The 20348-nt window shown below is 42.0% G+C and overlaps 1 protein-coding gene across 6 annotated transcripts in view; it reads left to right on the forward strand.

Annotated features, from left to right (window-relative positions):
- nrxn2a (neurexin 2a) overlaps positions 1–4277 on the forward strand; it is a 307701-nt gene extending 303424 nt beyond the window's left edge. For 4 of the 6 annotated variants that reach the window (XM_041851550.1, XM_045208196.1, XM_045208197.1 and 1 more), the window contains one exon: positions 1573–4277. In XM_041851550.1, the coding sequence (XP_041707484.1) occupies positions 1573–2393 (821 nt within the window). In that variant the 3' untranslated portion in view covers positions 2394–4277. The remainder of the gene's footprint in view (positions 1–1572) is intronic. The other 2 variants (XM_045208199.1, XM_045208200.1) reach the window with 1 other exon arrangement.
- Positions 4278–20348: the final 16071 nt, after the last annotated feature.

The raw sequence follows: 20348 nt of genomic DNA on the forward strand, positions 1-20348 counted from the left end.
GCTTGGAGGGTACTATGGTGTTGAATGCTGAGCTATAGTCAATGAACAGCATTCTTACATAGGTATTCCTCTTGTCCAGATGGGATAGGGCAGTGTGCAGTGTGATGGCATTTGCAACATCTGTGGATCTATTGGGGCGGTAAGCAAATTAGGGTGACAGGTAAGGTAAAAGTGATATGATCCTTGACTAGTCTCTCAAAGCACTTCATGATGACAGAGGTGAGTGCTACGGGGCGATAATCATTTAGTTCAGTTACCTTTGCTTTCTTGGGTACAGGAACAATGGTGACCATCTTAAAGCATGTGGGAACAGCAGACTGGGAAAGGGAGAGATTGAATAGCTTGTCTGCGCATGCTCTGAAGACGCGGCTAGGGATGCCGTTTGGGCCGGCAGCCTTGCGGGGGTTAACATGCGTAAATGTCTTACTCACGTCAGCCACGGAGAAGGAGAGGCCACAGTCCTTGGTAGTGGGCCTCGTCGGTGGCACTATGTTATCCTCAAAGCGGGCAAAGAAGATGTTTAGCTTGTCTGGAAGCGAGACGTCGGTGTCGGCGACGTGGATGGTTTTCCTTTTGTAGTCCGTGATTGTCTGTAGACCCTGCCACATACGTCTGGTGTCTGTGCCATTTAATTGCTACTCCACTTTGTCTCTATACTGATGTTTTGTGTTGATAATTTGCCAGTTTAATTGCCTTGCGGAGTGAGTAGCTGCACTGTTTGTATTCTGCCATATTCCCAGTCACCTTTCCATGGTTAAATGCGGTGGTTCGTGCTTTCAGCTTTGCACGAATGCTGCCATCTATCCACGGTTTCTGGTTAGGGTAGGTTTTAATAGTCACAGTTGGCACAACATCACCTATACACTTCCTGATAAACTCAGTCACCGTTTCAGTGTATTCATCTAAATTATTTTCGCAAGCTACCCGGAACATATCCCAGTCTAAATGGAGTCGTGTTCAGATTTGCCGAAAGGAGGGCGGGGGAGGGCCTTATAACCATCCCGGAAGTTCGAATAGCAATGGTCGAGGATTTTAGCAGCGCGAATACAACAGTCGATATGTTGATAGAACTTTGGCAGCCTAGTGATTTCACTTGAAGTGGTAGGCATGTTGTGTAAATCAAATGATACAAACCCCCAAAAAATCCATTTTAATTCTAGGTTGTAAGGCAACAAAATAGGAAAAATGTCAAGGGGGGTGAATACTTTCGCAAGCCACTGTGTGTATATATATATCAGCTTTATTTAAAAAAGTTTCCTCTTTATGCTAAAATCATGGGGCAATATGTTGATGTGCGTAAGTGGTTTGATGTCTTCTTTGATAAAGAGAAGTCCAGAAATGTGAACCTGTAAGCAAATCCATATTATTGATAATACTGTATAATTAAATATCTTCCATATTCATTATCTTGCCCCTACAGGGCGTAATATTAGGTTGTTTGGAACATTCTAGCTACATAATGAGCACATTGTGTTTGTAATATAAGGAGCACAATTGTTCATTAGTCGTGTCTGGGGTCTCGTAATGCTCCTCTAATGTGTGTTCCTCCTATCTTCTCTGTTTCTTTTCTAGGAGGTGAATTAGTGTTGCCTATAATAACAGTGGATTCCCTTGAGCCCCCATCCATCGCCACCCGTCACCCTGCTTTCCCCCCTCCTCCCACCTCCCTGTCCCCACTTGAGACCACCAAAGAGTCCCTGATGCTGTCCAACCCTCACCCTCCCTGCCCCTCGTACCAGGAGGAATGCAGTGACCATGTGGAGGTCTCTGCCTTCGGTTCGGGGGAGTTGACGGAATCAGATGACGAGGACTTTTACAAAAACTCCCCCTTGGTCACTGACAGGACAGTCTTGCCTCCTCCTCCCCCCGGCGCGGGTGAGGGTGGGGCCCAGAAACCCCATAATCCCCGCCCCCCTCTTTCTGCTCCCACCACCAACCCCGACCAGCTCCACATCCCGGCGGGCAAAATGAACACCCGTGACCAGGTGCTTCTGCCCCCCGCCCCACCATCATCTCGGAATACACCTGGACTAACTTACCCCTCCAATTTCCCCCATGTGCCCACAGCTGACCCTACAGCTCCCGGTGAGAAGGTCATGCACCCCGGCCTGGTGGATAGGATCGGAGAGTCCAGTAGCACCACAGGGATGGTGGTTGGCATTGTTGCAGCTGCTGCCCTCTGCATTCTCATCCTCCTCTACGCCATGTACAAGTACCGCAACCGTGACGAGGGCTCCTACCAGACGGACCAGGGACACAACTTCATCAACAACCCAGTTGCCGAGGGCAACGGGGCCGTGGTCAAGCTAGAGAAGACACCAAGTATAACGGCTACAGTAGCCAAGGCTGTCACCAAGGGCAACAAGAACAAACACAAAGAGTATTACGTCTGAGAGAGGGAAGGAGAGAAAAGGAGAGCGAGAGAGAGATAGGCTAGAGGAAAATCATGGAAAGGGGGTTCTCCCAATCAATTACAATTCCACATTATCCACTAGATAAATATCCCAAGTTTAGGGTGTAATTGTTACATTTGTGCCACAGAAACTAACAAAAAAGAAAACTTCCCATCAGTATTTCCACAGTTCCTGGTAAATTATATTTTCATAATCTCTATCACATACCATGTACTGTATTAGTTAACATACCATTTCATACTGGAATAGAAGCATATCCATTTGCTGTCTTTGTATATAGCACCCCTATCTATCAACTGTATGGTTAAGGTTCACAGTGAAAACTGAGCTGAGACCGTTGTACTATAGAAAAGACCATTGTACTATAGAAAAAGATTTGCATGAATGTCAGTTCTCAAGAATCTCGAGTCTCTCTGTCTTCTAATGACGTCAGAGGTATCAGTGTGTACCAATTGGTCGTTATGGTAGATAACCACAGAGCAACCCAATAGTGTTTACTAGAATAAACGAAAGCCATACCCATACTTGGAGACTGGGTGACCCACCTTCTCTGCAGACTAGCCTACCCCATTTTGTGTTATCCTGCGTTAAACAATTCCACTCAGTCTATCTCTCTGGTTGTCCATGGTGAAATGTTGCTGGTTGAATATCATTGAACCATGTTTTAAGCATGATGATGTATTTATTTCCTTATGGAAAATACAGGTTTTCAAAGGTAATATACAATTCACAGCCTAATTTAGCCAACAACCCCTCTATGTGGATGGATGAGATGAGCCGGATTCTGTCTGTGTGAGGAGAGATCTAAGAGATCAAAGAGCTACAGTGTGTCATTCCATCTGGGAAGAAGCTCCTCAAACTTCACAAATCTCAAAAAAGCAAAATGCTACTGTAGCAAAGACATTGCTCTGTAAACATATTTGTCTGTAAAGACGTCTTGGGATTGAAAAAGCATTGCTTGTTTGTTTGTTCTCTGGAGTACATAGACGAACAGACATGAAAAATACACTTAATGTGAGAGATGTTCTGCCTCCACGGTTACCACTGTCAACACTCCAGCCAGATTCCCCATGAGGAGAAGTAGAGAGTGAATATGAAAGGGAGCTGCAGGACACAGATTCACTTTTGAATAACTTTTTCTAGTGGTTCCTGAGGGAGGGGGAGATGCCCAACCTTGTGTCAAGAGGCTGGCTTTCCTTTCCTTCTTCAAAATTGACATACAAAACTGGAAAGGCACAAACAGTAGAAAAATATATTTGAGAGATAAACAAGTTTTTCCTTTGAAAGCAAACTGAACGTGTATTCTGGTTTTTCTACCCATTAATAAAATACTATTATGTGAGATACATTATTGAAGGTTTGTGAATTGTAAAGCTATTTCTCAGATATTTAGGTGTTTCTCTTGTTAGCATTCCTCCTTAACAAAATAAGGAGTTCATTTGTTTGTTACCTTTTAATCAGATACAGATTTGTCTGTGATGAGACAACATTGTCTGACTACAGAAACCCATTGTCAGTATTTTCTTTTTCAATGTTGAATGGCATTACATTTCCATTAAGGACTGGTTAGTGATTGTATGTAAACGTTTAGAGGGAAAACACATAGGGTGATGTGCATTTTATGTACACTGAAAAACATGGCTCTTTTGGCTGTCGTGTTGCCATTCTTTCTGTTGTATTTATGTTAACATGTTCAATTTCTGTGATTTCCTCTTATTATTTTATGAAGTGCCATTTAACACTGCTCAGAGTATATTCCTGTCCTCACTCAATGATACTGTAAAGTGTTCCTGTGAAATTAATCTTAATATGTGTACAGTACATTGACAGAGGGGAAATACACTTGGTAAAATACTTTGTATACTCCTGTGTTGAGTGGCTTTTTTATGGGTACGAATGCCTTATCAAATGAATGGATCCTCACTACTACACATAGCCACCATAATAACAGCATAAACATGACTTGACATCTTCAGGGTTAGCTTCCAATGATACGCGCATTCATTTAGTGGTAGGGAATGCATAGCTAGGTAGCTAGTCTACAGGTGCCAAAATTTGACGTCAGCATATATAATTACAAGTTTTCCCCTATTCATCGAAGGCGAAAAATACATATTGGTTTCCCAGCCAGGTTGGAACAAACGGGGGGGAACGGTCGCTCAAAACTCTGATGCAGTTGTCATGTCATCACATGAAGAGACATGCCAAACAGAGGATGTTTAAAAAAACTCTTGACATCATTGATAGTCATGGTTTATGAACATTGTCTGGCAGTCTATATATTTTTTTATGAAGTATACCCAGACCTCACCATGTCCAGTGTCAACTGAAATAGTCCAAGATTAACTAGATAGCTAGCTTGATAAAACAGTGCTGACAATTCCATTTGGGCAAGCTATGCTAAATTATTGTCTATATTGATGCTGTTACAATAACCAAACAGTTGGATAAACAAATAATTTGTGAAACCATGATGTGATGTATGTTGGACGTTGCATGCAATTTCAATGTTGTTTGAGTGCTTTGTGTATCAGCAAATTTTCTTAATATAATCTCACTGCGTCCATGTTGCTTGACATGGGCGTTTTCAAAGAACCGTCAGTCAAAGTGAGCTCCTCGCCCACTCAGTCTGTCTTTTCAGACTTCCTGGTAGTTTAACATTTCAAGCATTTTTATCCCCCAATAAATATTATGGGTGATGTTTTAGTCACTCAAATGTCTATTTTACATAGGAATCAGAATGAATGTTCGGAACCTTTAACATACCATTTCGAAACTTCAGAAGCTATTTTGAATACATGTTCTTGGTCCTACACTCTCTGGGTTAAAAACAACCCAATTTGGGGTATTTAGTAACCCAACGCTGGGTAAATATTGGACAGAACACACACGTGGCTTATTAGGGGTGTGGCTTTCAGATAATTATTTTTGGCCACCCGTAAAACAGGTCGTCATTGTAAATTAGAATTTGTTCTTAATTGACTTACCTGTATAAATAAAGGTGAATAAATAAAATTAATAAGAGTAAATGTCATTACTGTTCATCGTGTTAAGTTTGTACACTACAAATTTAAATTTTCCTTGAAAAATTTTTACATTACATATTCTAATATCTAATTCCTAACATTATTATTTACATATCCCAGCATTGGGATATGCATAGTCTCTTGAGGAACTCTGCACTTGTGTAAGCTTCATAAGTGTCAGTGTTCAACCTTAACATTTGATAACAATACAACAGAACAGATGAACCAAGATTTTTTTTTTGTTATCTATGGGAGTCACAAACATGTCTCTATCAGGACCAGTGTACCATATCTATTTGCATGCAGAGCACCGGAACTGAAGCGGAATTAAGAACCTGTGTTTTGTGCAGTCATGTGACATGCCTGGATTTTAACCTTTATTGAAAGCTTTTTCAGCAAACTGTCCCCTTTTCTTTTTATGTCACATTGTACAGCCCCATCATTAGACAATCGCTTTAATTTTTTTGGTGTAATTCTCATTTCTGGAAAAGGCTTAAAATACAGGACAAAATCTTGCTATGTCACATGATTGAGAAAAACAATCAATAGTGTAAACATAGTGTAATGTGTGAGTGAAATTAGTGTAGAATAAGACCCTCCCTGCCCCCACTTGAGACCACCAAAGAGTCCCTGATGCTGTCCAACCCTCACCCTCCCTGCCCCTTGGACCAGGAGGACTGTGGTGACCATGTGGAGGTGACCAGGTGCTTCTGCCTAGTTCAACAGCAATCACTCACTGACTGGGTTGGTAACGGACCAGGAGGACTGTGGTGACCATGTGGAGGTCTCTGCCTTCGGTTCAGGGGAGTTGACGGAATCAGATGACGAGGACTTTTACAAAAACTCCCCCCTGGTCACTGACAGGAAAGTCTTATGGGGCGCAGAAACCCCATAATCCCCGCCCCCGTCTTTCTGCTCCCACCACCAACCCTGACCAGCTCCACATCCCTGTGGGCAAAATGAACACCCGTGACCAGGTGCTTCTGCCTAGTTCAACAGCAATCACTCTCTGACTGGCTTGATAACGGGTGGGTTCAACTGCATTCTCTTTTTCACAGCCCTGTCACATGACACACCCAATTATTAACTGGTTTTCTAACACTGACATCTCACCATGTGTGTTCACTTTTATTACAGGGGCGCAACTTTGGTTTTAGAAGTAAGGGGGACATCATTATTTTTTTATATATTTTTTTCAGTCTGATAAAAACTCCAAACAGCCTACCTGACCGCTCGGCCTGTGTTATATTTTCTATTTTTTACTTATCTATTTTTTACTTAACACTTTTTTATTTTCTTAAAACTGCATTGTTGGTTAAGGGCTTGTAAGTAAGCATTTCACTGTAAGGTCTACACCTGTTGTATTCGGCGCATGTGGCAAATAACATTTGATTTCATTTACATTTACATTTTACATTTACATCATTTAGCATTTATTTCATTTCATTTGAGGCGTCCGCATGGTCCTAAATCACACCATCGCCTTGTTTTGTATCACATTCCAATGATAAAACTGGGGGGGGGAATGCAATTTCCAAATGTGGGGGGGACATGTACCTGTTTTATTATCACATGGTTTAGTCTCCAGTTGCCATAATATCATTTTCACTGTGTAATAAATGAATTAATCTGTCAGTCAATCAATCAATCAATCAATCAATCAATCAATCAATCAATGAAGATCCATGAAGAGGCGCCTGGTTCATGGGAGATGTCCACTGGTCATAGACTACCACTCCAGGAACACCCAACTGGTCGTCAATGCACTGAGATGGACCCTGGAAAACGATCATCATCAGTCAAGTGATGTCACTCAGCTAGTTCCCAACTGAATTATCTTCAAATGATCTTTGTAGATAATAAGTTATTACATTAATAGGCCATGGTAAATAAACGTAATAAATACAATAACAATGTGTTTCTTACAGGATTCTTTGTTTCCTCAGAGGGTGCCACGTTGACCAAGAATCCAGGATCACCCCTGGGTTCGTCCCCACCCTGACTCTGCAAAACAATACTCTTCGGTAAAGAGTGAACAACATTCAACAAGTTTCCAACTGACATATTTTTGTAGAAAGTAATCATTTTTAGCAGAAGGTTGTATTTAAAGGTTTTCATATTTACCTTGACCCTGCCCTCAGGGCTCAACAACTGTTTCCTAAGACAATGACCCTACAAAACAACAGCAATTAGTCAAAAACATTCAAATGTTATCTCTGTCGGAAGACTATGGGATCTGACGGAGATCTGACAGATAATGAGGAACCATTCTTCCAGGCCGCTGATTTTGTGTCACTGGTTATTTTGACAAATCACGATTTCACAGCGGTGCACCTACAGCTTTCCACTTATCATGCAGAGAATCTGTATATATCATACTTCTGTCCTTGTTTTGTGTTAAAGTACAGTGCATTCGGAAAGTATTCAGACCCCTAGACTTTTTCCACATTTTGTTACGTTAAAGCCTTATTCTAAAATTGATTAAATAATTTGTTTCCCTCATCAATCTACACACAATACCCCATAATGCCAAAGCAAAAACAGCAACAACAAAAAAATTGGCTAATATATTACAAATAAAAAACTGAAATATCACATTTACATATGTATTCAGACCTTTTACTCAGTACTTTGTTGAAGCACCTTTGGCAGCGATTACAGCCTCGAGTCTTCTTGGGTGAGTTTCTCCCATTCTTCTCTGCAGATCTTCTCAAGCTCTGTCAGGTTGGATGGGGAGCGTCGCTGCACAGCTATTTTCAGGTCTCTCCAGAGATGTTCGGTCAGGTTTAAGTCCGGGCTCTGGCTGGGCCACTCAAGGACATTCAGAGACTTGTCCCGAAGCCACTCCTGCATTGTCTTGGCTGTGTGCTTAGGGTCGTTGTCCTGTTGGAAGGTGAACCTTCGCCCTAGTCTGAGGTCCTGAGCGCTCTGGAGCAGGTTTTCATCAAGGATCTCTCTGTACTTTGCTCCGTTCATCTTTCCCTCGATCCTGACTAGTCTCCCAGTCCCTGCCGCTGAAAAACATCCCCACAGCATGATGCTGCCACCACCATGCTTCACCGTAGGGATGGTGCCAGGTTTCCTCCAGACGTGACATTCAGGCCAAAGAGTTCAATTTTGGTTTCATCAGACCAGAGAATCTTGTTTCCCATGGTCTGAGAGTCCTTTAGGTGCCTTTTAGCAAACTCCAAATGGGCTGTCATGTGCCTTTTACTGAGGAGTGGCTTCCATCTGGCCACTCTACCATAAAGGCCTGATTGGTGGAGTGCTGCAGAGATGCTTGTCCTTCTGGAAGGTTCTCCCATCTCCACAGAGGAACTCTGGAGCTCTGTCAGAGTGACCATCGGGTTCTTGGTCTCCTCTCTGACCAAGGCCCTTCTCCCGCAATTGCTCAGTTTGGCCGGGTGGCCAGCTCTAGGAAGAGTCTTGGTGGTTACAAACTTCTTCCCTTTAAGAATGATGGAGGCCACTGTTCTTGGGGGACCTTCAATGCTGTATAATTTTTTTGGTACCCTTCCCCAGAACTGTGCCTCGACACAATCCTGTCTCGTAGCTCTACGGACAATTCCTTCGACCTCATGGCTTGGTTTTTGCTCTGACATGCACTGTCAACTGTGGGACCTTATATAGACAGGTGTGTGCCTTTCCAAATCATGCCCAATCAATTGAATTTACCACAGGTGGACTCCAATCAACTTGTAGAAACATCTCAAGGATGATCAATGGAAACAGGATGCAAAACTGGACTGGAACGAACTGCAAAAATCTCTGAAGCTGGAGACTCTTATCTCCCTCACTAACTTTAAGCATCAGTTGTCAGAGCACCTTACCGATCACTGCACCTGTACACAGCCCACCTCATCCCCATGTTGTTATTTATTTTGCTCGTTTGCACCCCAGTATCTCTATTTGCACATCATCTCTTGCACATCTATCATTCCAGTGTTAATACTAATTGTAATTATTTTGCACTATGGCCTATTTATTGCCTTACCTCCATAACTTGCTACATTTGCACACACTGTATATATATTTTCTGTTGTATTTTTGACTTTATGTTTTGTTTTACCCCATATGTAACTCTGTGTTGTTGTTTTTATCGCACTGCTTTGCTTTATCTTGGCCAGGTCGCAGTTGTAAATGAGAACTTGTTCTCAACTGGCTTACCTGGTTAAATAAAGGTGAAATAAATAAAAAAAATGCACCTGAGCTAAATTTCGAGTCTCATAGCAAAGGGTCTGAATACTTATGTAAATAAGGTTTTTCTGTTTTCGCTTTGTCATTATGGGGTATTGTGTGTAGATTGATGAGGATATTTTTTTATTTAATCCATTTTAGAAAAAGGCTGTAACGTAACAAAATGTGAAAAAAGTCAAGGGGTCTTAATACTTTCCGAATACACTGTATGTCAATTATCATCAGTCATTTGTTCCAAATGTGTGTACACACATCCAAATAACTTCCACAGATATAGGCCTACAAATAACGTAATGGAAAAAGAGAAATACTGGTTCCTTAGAGAGTTAATATTTTGTACTGGCGTGTGATCAGATAACTTTCTAATTGTTAATTTAAAGAGCATACAAATCATACTTTACTTATGATATATGGTACATAGTGAAGATATTCTACCCTCGATGCTGTGACCAAACAACACAAGATACAGTGGGGGGAAAAAGTATTTAGTCAGCCACCAATTGTGCAAGTTCTCCCACTTAAAAAGATGAGAGAGGCCTGTAATTTTCATCATAGGTACACGTCAACTATTACAGACAAAATGAGAAAAAAAAATCCAGAAAATCACATTGTAGGATTTGTAATGAATTTATTTGCAAATTATGGTGGAAAATAAGTATTTGGTCAATAACAAAAGTTTCTCAATACTTTCTTATATACCCTTTGTTGGCAATGACACAGGTCAAACGTTTTCTGTAAGTCTTCACAAGGTTTTCACACACTGTTGCTGGTATTTTGGCCCATTCCTCCATGCAGATCTCCTCTAGAGCAGTGATGTTTTGGGGCTGTCGCTGGGCAACACGGACTTTCAACTCCCTCCAAAGATTTTCTATGGGGTTGAGATCTGGAGACTGGCTAGGCCAGTTTTCACTCAAAATCTCACGATACATGGCCCCATTCATTCTTTCCTTTACATGGATCAGTCGTCCTGGTCCCTTTGCAGAAAAACAGCCCCAAAGCATGATGTTTCCACCCCCATGCTTCACAGTAGGTATGGTGTTCTTTGGATGCAACTCAGCATTCTTTGTCCTCCAAACACGATGAGTTGAGTTTTTACCAAAAAGTTCTATTTTGGTTTCATCTGACCATATGACATTCTCCCAATCCTCTTCTGGATCATCCAAATGCACTCTAGCAAACTTCAGACGGGCCTGGACCTGTACTGGCTTAAGCAGGGGGACACGTCTGGCACTGGAGGATTTGAGTCCCTGGCGGCGTAGTGTGTTACTGATGGTAGGCTTTGTTACTTTGGTCCCAGCTCTCTGCAGGTCATTCACTAGGTCCCCCCCGTGTGGTTCTGGGATTTTTGCTCACCGTTCTTGTGATCATTTTGACCCCACGGGGTGAGATCTTGCGTGGAGCCCCAGATCGAGGGAGATTATCAGTGGTCTTGTATGTCTTCCATTTCCTAATAATTGCTCCCACAGTTGATTTCTTTAAACCAAGCTGCTTACCTATTGCAGATTCAGTCTTCCCAGCCTGGTGCAGGTCTACAATTTTGTTTCTGGTGTCCTTTGACAGCTCTTTGGTCTTGGCCATAGTGGAGTTTGGAGTGTGACTGTTTGAGGTTGTGGACAGGTGTCTTTTATACTGATAACAAGTTCAAACAGGTGCCATTAATACAGGTAATGAGTGGAGGACAGAGAAGCCTCTTAAAAAAGAAGTTACAGGTCTGTGAGAGACAGAAATCTTGCTTGTTTGTAGGTGACCAAATACTTATTTTCCACCATAATTTGCAAATAAATTCATAAAAAATCCTACAATGTGATTTTCTGGATTTTTTTTCTTCTCAATTTGTCTGTCATAGTTGACGTGTACCTATGATGAAAATTACAGGCCTCTCTCATCTTCTTAAGTGGGAGAACTTGCACAATTGGTGGCTGACTAAATACTTTTTTCCCCCACTGTATGTGTACAAAACCCTCAGCCATTAACCATTCAAAACCTCTACCTGGCTCTGGGACAAATTTACAGCTGAGGTAGGCTACCAAACCCCGACCTCAGCCTGGCCCATTGCCAACTGGCAGAGGGCAATTCACACCTCTGTTGCTAAGGGCAACTCTCTCCTGACCTAGTCCAGGTTGAGAACAAATATATAAAGTCCTGGGCTCCACATCAACTCAACAACTTGACCCTTCTCCACATGGACAATCCTCCCTCTGGACTTTCTCACAGTGTGTTGAATACCATAGTAAGTGGACTTTGTGGGGTCATGGACCTTAGATTACTTATGTACAGTATATTCTCTTATATGCATGATTACCATGTAACTACATGTCTGCATCTCCATCCAATATGTACAGTGGGGAGAACAAGTATTTGATACACTGCCGATTTTGCAGGTTTTCCTACTTACAAAGCATGTAGAGGTCTGTAATTTTTATCATAGGTACACTTCAACTGTGAGAGACGGAATCTAAAACAAAAATCCAGAAAATCACATTGTATGATTTTTAAGTAATTAATTTGCATTTTATTGCATGACATAAGTATTTGATCACCTACCAACCAGTAAGAATTCCGGCTCTCACAGACCTGTTAGTTTTTCTTTAAGAAGCCCTCCTGTTCTCCACTCATTACCTGTATTAACTGCACCTGTTTGAACTCGTTACCTGTATAAAAGACACCGGTCCACACACTCAATCAAACAGGCTCCAACCTCTCCACAATGGCCAAGACCAGAGAGCTGTGTAAGGACATCAGGGATAAAATTGTAGACCTGCACAAGGCTGGGATGGGCTACAGGACAATAGGCAAGCAGCTTGGTGAGAAGGCAACAACTGTTGGCGCAATTATTAGAAAATGGAAGAAGTTCAAGATGATGGTCAATCACCCTCAGTCTGGGGCTCCATGCAAGATCTCACCTCGTGGGGCATCAATGATCATGAGGAAGGTGAGGGATCAGCCCAGAACTACACGGCAGGACCTGGTCAATGACCTGAAGAGAGCTGGGACCACAGTCTCAAAGAAAACCATTAGTAACACACTACGCCGTCATGGATTAAAATCCTGCAGCGCACGCAAGGTCCCCCTGCTCAAGCCAGCGCATGTCCAGGCCTGTCTGAAGTTTGCCAATGATCATCTGGATGATCCAGAGGAGGAATGGGAGAAGGTAATGTGGTCTGATGAGACAAAAATAGAGCTTTTTGGTCTAAACTCCACTCGCCGTGTTTGGAGGAAGAAGAAGGAATGAATACAACCCCAAGAACACCATCCCAACCGTGAAGCATGGAGGTGGAAACATCATTCTTTGGGGATGCTTTTCTGTAAAGGGGACAGGACGACTGCACCGTATTGAGGGGAGGATGGATGGGGCCATGTATCGCGAGATCTTGGCCAACAACCTCCTTCCCTCAGTAAGAGCATTGAAGATGGGTCGTGGCTGGGTCTTCCTGCATGACAACGACCCGAAACACACAGCCAGGACAACTAAGGAGTGGCTCCGTAAGAAGCATCTCAAGGTCCTGGAGTGGCCTAGCCAGTCTCCAGACCTGAACCCAATAGAAAACCTTTGGAGGGAGCTGAAATTCCGTATTGCCCAGCGACAACTACGAAACCTGAAGGATCTGGAGAAGGTCTGTATGGAGGAGTGGGCCAAAATCCCTGCTGCAGTGTGTGCAAACCTGGTCAAGACCTACAGGAAACTTATGATCTCTGTAATTGCAAACAAAGGTTTCTGTACCAAATATTAAGTTCTGCTTTTCTGATGTATCAAATACTTATGTCATGCAGTAAAATGCAAATTAATTACTTAAAAATCATACAATGTGATTTTCTGGATTTTTGTTTTAGATTCCGTCTCTCACAGTTGAAGTGTACCTATGATAAAAATTACAGACCTCTACATGCTTTGTAAGTAGGAAAACCTGCAAAATCGGCAGTGTATCAAATACTTGTTCTCCCCACTGTATGTATTGTCTATGGGTAGTCTTAATGTTACATGTGTAGTCTTAATGTTACATGTGTAGTCTTAATGTTACATGTGTAGTCTTAATGCATACACAGTCTACTTATTTCGTTCTGTGGTGAGTTATGTTCACTATAGTGCTCAGGTTTACCTAGTGTGTCCTTACTACTCTTACAAGACCCTTACTTAGGCCTCACTCCCCCCTATCTGAGATACCTACTGCAGCCCTCATCCTCCACATACAACACCCGTTCTGCCAGTCACATTCTGTTAAAGGTCCCCAAAGAACACACATCCCTGGGTCGCTCCTCTTTTCAGTTCGCTGCAGCTAGCGACTGGAACGAGCTGCAAAAAACCCTCAAACTGGACAGTTTTATCTCCATCTCTACATTCAAAGACTCAATCATCGACACTCTAACTGACACTTGTGGCTGCTTCGTGTGATGTATTGTTGTCTCTACCTTTTTGCCCTTTGTGCTGTTGTCTGTGCCCAACAATATTTGTACCATGTTTGTGCTGCTACCATGTTGTGCTGCTGCCATGTTGTGTTGCTAATGTGTTGTTGTCATGTTGTGTTGCTACCATGCTGTGTTGTCATGTGTTGCTGCCATGCTATGTTGTTGTCTTAGGTCTCTCTTTATGTAGCGTTGTGGTGTCTCTCTCGTCGTGATGTGTGTTTTGTCCTACATTTTTATTTTTAATCCCAGCCCCCAGCCCCCAGCCCCCAGCCCCCAGCCCCCAGCCCCCAGCCCCGCAGGAGGCCTTTTACCTCTTGGTAGGCCGTCATTGTAAATAAGAATTTGTTCTTAACTGACTTGCCTAGTTAAATAAAGGTACAAAATATATAAATAAATAAATTACTTGGCTGCCAGCCAGTTGTTGTTGGTTAGTGATATCTGGTATCCTTGGGACGTTCCTACTCTAAACCCTAACCTTAACCCTAACCTTTACCATAACCTTAACCCTTACCTTAACCATTAAAAATGTAAACTTCAATGGGGTAGGGACGTCCCAAGGATCCCGGAAAGCAAGGACCGTTGTTGTTCACCATTACTCCTCATTCCTATGCTGTGTGTGTCTGTTTGGTGTATGACAATAAACGTGTGAACTGTGTACCTGTCTACTACTGGTCATTCTACGTCGTCTAACCAGGACGCTGGTACAGTTACTATACATGAACCGGGAACCGCTTTCGGCGGCCACAACCAGTTGGTGTGGCTCTTTTTAAGTTTAGGTTAGCATGCTAACACAAGTTACATAGGCTACACATATCAAAATCAACGCAGCAGTGTTTTCCCGGCAAATAAGAGCTCAAACATATCATGCTTGAGGGTTCTGCATGTGAGCGAAGTATATCAATATTTTCACTAATACATACCATCGTTTCTTTCCAAGGAAAACAAATGTTGGTTTTGTAACAAAGCAAGTAAACAAATAATAGATTTCCGGGTTACAAAAAAAAAAAACGCTATCGTCACACCGCTATTCCTGTTGTTTTCTTCGCCTACACGTTTTGTTGTTGTTTTTGTTGTTGTTGGATATGACTGCAGAATGTTGTTTAGAATACATTATTTCTAACTATGTTTTTCCATAACAGTACTATTTATTATATATTTTGCTATCATAATTACATTTTTGGAGCTTTAGATAGCATTTAGCATTTTAAGTCATTTGAGTCATTGCATTTAATTCATTTATTTGAGTTGTTAATTTTTGCATACAGTGCATTCGGAAAGTATTCAGACCCCTTTACTTTTTCCACATTTTGTTACGTTAGAGCCTTATTATAAAATTGATTGAAGTAATTTATTTCCTCATCAATCTACACACAATACCCCATATTGACAAAGCGAAAACAGGTTGTAAGAAATGTTGCACATGTATTAAGAATAAAATAACAGAAATACCTTATTTAGATAAGTATTCAGGCCCTTTGCTATGAGATTCAAAATTGAGCTCAGGTGCAACCTGTTTCCAATTATCATCCTTGAGATGTTTCTACAACTTGATTGGAGTCCCCCTGTGGTAAATTAAATTGATTGGACATGATTTGGAAAGGCTCACACCTGTCTATATAAGGTCCCACAGTTGACAGTGCATGTCAGAGCAAAAACCAAGGCATGAGGTCGAAGGAATTGTCCTTAGAGCTCCGAGACAGGATCGTGTCGAGGCACAGATCTGGGGAAGGGTACCAAAAAATGTATGCAGCATTGAAGTCCCCAAGAACAGAGTGGCCTCCATCATTCTTAAATGGAAGAAGTTTGGAATCACCAAGACTCTTCCTAGAGCTGGCCGCCCGGCCAAACTGAGCAATTGGGGAAAAAAGGGCCTTGATTACAGGGAAGTGACCAAGAACCCGATGGTCACTCTGACAGAGCTGAAGTGGCCAGATGGAAGCCACTCCTCAGTAAAAGGCACATGACAGCCCGCTTGGAGTTTGCCAAAAGGCACCTAAAGGACTCTCAGACCATGAGAAACAAGATTCTCTGGTCTGATGAAAGCAAGATTGAACTCTTTGGCCTGAATGCCAAGCGTCACGTCTGAAGGAAACCTGGCACCATCCTTAAGGTGAAGCATGGTGGTGGCAGCATCATGCTGTGGGGATGTTTTTCAGCGGCAGGGACTGGGAGACTAGTCAGGATCGAGGGAAAGATGAACGGAGCAAAGTACAGAGAGATCCTTGATGAAAACCTGCTCCAGAGCGCTCAGTACCTCAGACTGGGGTGAAGGTTCACCTTCCAACAAGACAACGACCCTAAGCACACAGCCAAGAGAATGCAGGAGTAGCTTCGGGACAAGTTTCTGAATGTACCTAAGTGGCCCAGCCAAAGCCCAGACTTGAACCCGATCAAACATATCTGGAGAGACTTGAAAATTACTGTGCAGCGACGCTCCCCATCCAACCTGACAGAGCTTGAGAGGATCTGCAGAGATCAATGGGAGAAACTCCCCAAATACAGGTGTTCCAAGCTTGTAGCGTCATATCCAAGAAGACTGAGGCTGTAATCGCTGCCAAAGGTGCTTCAACAAAGTACTGAGTAAAGGGTCTGAATACTTATGTAAATGTAATATTTCCGTTTTTTATTTGTACAATTTATAAAAACCTGTTTTTGCTTTGTCATTATGGGGTATTATGTGTAGATTGATGAGGGGGAAAAAACAATTTTTATCCATTTTAGAATAAGGCTGTAACGTAACAATATGTGGAAAAAGTCAAGGGGTCTGAATACTTTCCAAATGCACTGTATGTGTTCTAAACCAGTGATTTAAGAAGTTACTTTGTTTTGTACTTAAAATAAATCAGAAGAACTGATCAAGGTTTCATCACAAATGGCACCCTATTCCCTACATAGTGCATCACTTTTGACCAGGGCCTTCTGTCTACAAGGGGGGGGGGGGGTGCGTCACTCAACATGTTATCGACTAACTTTAGAGTAACATTTTAGAAGTGGGCCTCCCGAGTAGCGCAGCAGTCTAAGGCACTGCATCGCAGTGCTTGATGCGTCACTACAGACCCGGGTTTGTTCCAAGGCTGTGTCGCAACTGGCCGTGACCGGGAGTCCCATAGGGCAGCGCACAATTGGCCCAGCGTCGTCCGGGTTAGGGGAGGGTTTGGCCGGGGGGGTTTTACTTGGCTCATCGCGCTGTAGCGACTCCTTGTGGTGGGCATGGAGCCTGCAGGCTGATTTCAGTCGTCAGTTGAATGGTGTTTCCTCCAACACATTGGTGCAGCTGGCTTTCGGGTTAAGCGGGCGGGTGTTAAGAACCGCGGTTCTCGACCTTCGCCTCTCCCGAGCCCGTTGGGAAGTTGCAGCGATGAGACAAGATCGCCATTGGATATCATGAAATTGTGGAGAAAAAGGGTGTAAAATAAAATAAAAAATGTAGAAGTAGTATAGAAGCTGGTCATTACAGTAAACACACAAGTAAGAATACAAATAAAATAATCCAACGTTACCTTGTTGCTTCATCTAGAACAGTCTAACCTAAATGGTCAAATCTACTCCAAACTTCAAACTGGTACAGCCAGAAAAGGATTTGGACCTTCTCTGAGTCAGGTTATTCCTTGAAAATAGTTTGGATCTTCATCATGGTGCTGCTGCTTGCTCTTTGTAGGCTGGGTTACTGTACTTTTGTATTGAATGTTTTCCGAAGTATTATGTATAAAATTGCATTGATTTGATCTTGAAATATTCAGTTGTGAGGTGCTCCATCTGACTCGTTGGTCTTTCAAACTAAAGTGCTATCTATGTCTGTCCACATATCTGATGTAGATAGAAGATCATGGAAGATTCCAGAAACTTGATCTTCTGCAGTGTTCCACCTTCATAAATCTATTCAGCTAAGAAAATGTAACCTAACTACATGACCTCCGCACAAAAACAGTCCTACCAAACATGCACTCACGCACACAGATTCAAAAACACAGCCTACTCACGTCACAGATAACGTGGTTATTGCGCTGTTTCCTCCCACATGTTGTGCATGTGCGCGGGGGTAGCAAGCTTTGAAGCACTCCTTTTGGGGGATCGCGGGTCAAAAGGTTTGAGAACCACTGAGCTAGTGAACAGTTTGTAGCTAGAGAGGATTTCCATAAATAAATATGCAGCTCCAAAAATTGTTTATAGTGATCAAGAATATTAACTGTTGACTTTGCAAGCTCGCCAGCAATAGGGCATCAAGCAGCAATTACTAGCATAGGCCTACTGGTCTTTTGGTATGTCAAAATTGCTTGAAATTGATAATTTACTTAAGAAGCTTGCATTTGGAATTTGTTGTTAAAATTAATTGTTACATAATCAAAAAGTGTTGTAGACAAAATAATGAAGAGGGCTGTCTGGTTCCTCAATAAATAGACACAGATTTGTAGTTGAACAAGTCATTGCATGTATGCTATAGATTTTTTTTTTACTTGACTTGAGACTTGACTTGAAAAAATGTGTGACTTGACTTGACTTGCTCTTAGAATGCAGGACTTGGACTTGGACTTGACTCAAGAATGCAGGACTTGGACTTGACTCAAGACTTGTGACTCGGACCTTGTGACTTGAGACTTGCTTGTGACTCGATTAATAGTGACTTGGTCCCACCTCTGCCAAGTGGTGTGTGATGCGCTGAAGCCTGCCTACCATTGTCTATGCACTTGAATTGCAAATGGGAAGTGTGCTTCAATTACCAGTTGACAAATAAAATAGTAGCTCTTTTTAATCGTGGCCATCAAAACTGTTTTTAACACATGATTGCATTTAGAATTGTTGTGCAATGATTGGCCTTATAAAAGCACGTTTCACTCCAGCAGCAACTAGAGCTGTTTGAGGAGCTGTAGCAGCAGTTCTTGCACTATCTGACAGATGTTCTGCTCAAACGGGCTCTGTATCTGTATGCTCAATGTATGCTCAATGAATAGGCTAAAAAGCATTGTTTAGCAATGGGATTTTTCATTATTTTCCCGGATAATTGGCCGCCCCAATTTTATTCATCAGCTTTTTTTTTTTATCAGCCAAAAGCCGGCTATTACCAGCTAACAGAAACACACACACATACACACTCTCACACACACACACACACACACACACACACACACACACATGCTACACACACACTCCATGACTGCTGCTACTGGACTCCTATTTATACTACTGCATAATGTCTATTCATTATTGCACAATGCACAATCTATTGCACAATATCCCAGCATGTGTAAATATCCTACTTCAATTAATTTGAGTGCCTTCTCGTATTATATTTTTGCATAATTATGACCCTATTTAATATAATAATAATATATTTCATTTAGCGGCCGCTTTTATCCAAAGCAATTTATAGTCATGCGTGCGTACTTTCACATACGGTTGGTCCCGGAAATGAAACCCACTACCCTGTCATTACTATCTCCATCCTCTACCAACTGAGCTTTTATTTTTTTGTACTCTTTTATTCACTTAATTATTGTTCTATTGTTGTTGTGGAGAGGTGAACCTGCAAGTAAGCATTTCATTGCACTCTGTACTGCATGTACAGTATATCATGTGTATATGACTATTACACAAACTTGAACTTGGACTTGAACTCTTACGCTGAGAAATGGAGCTGACCACATCTTGAAGTTTGTGCTGTGTATTTAAATCTTCCTACAGGTTTCAGTGTGGTGTGCTATTTTTCATTACGGGGGCAGTCTGTATACCCATCTTGATGAGAACTTGAACGTCTCACACAGGTTTTACTTTCACAGTTAGCAGTTATGCAGACAGAACACCTGTCTTTTATGAGAACTCGACACGTCCCCTAATCTGAACACAGGATACACATTATAAGCACATTTCAAGTAATTATAGGATGATTTGATAGGGACCAGAAATACACAAGAAGAAGGGTTGTTTATGTTCCAGGTCTAATGCTTTCTCCAAAATTCAAAAAGATAAGCTACAGACCAGCCAAAACAAGCTGGTGAGAATTGTACATAAACCCCGCCCTTGTACTCATCTGAAGGTCGAGCATTTTAAGCAGTTAGGTTGGCTAGCTGAGAAAAGGGTAATATTAATCAAACTTGGTCTGGTCCACAGAACTATTACTGACTCAGCCCCCTATCGAATTATTTTACGTATATTAGAGATGTCCACCAATACAACACCAGAGACGGATATTGGCTGTTTTAAATGTAAGAGTCAATCTGGTAAGAACACCTTTTTATATATAGCCTTTGGCTACCACAGCAACTCAAAGCCATACCGACCATAACTTAATTTGAAAAGAATGTCAAAAGCT

The sequence above is a fragment of the Coregonus clupeaformis genome, chromosome 27 (assembly GCF_020615455.1).
Source record: "Coregonus clupeaformis isolate EN_2021a chromosome 27, ASM2061545v1, whole genome shotgun sequence".
Lineage (NCBI taxonomy): Eukaryota > Metazoa > Chordata > Actinopteri > Salmoniformes > Salmonidae > Coregonus > Coregonus clupeaformis.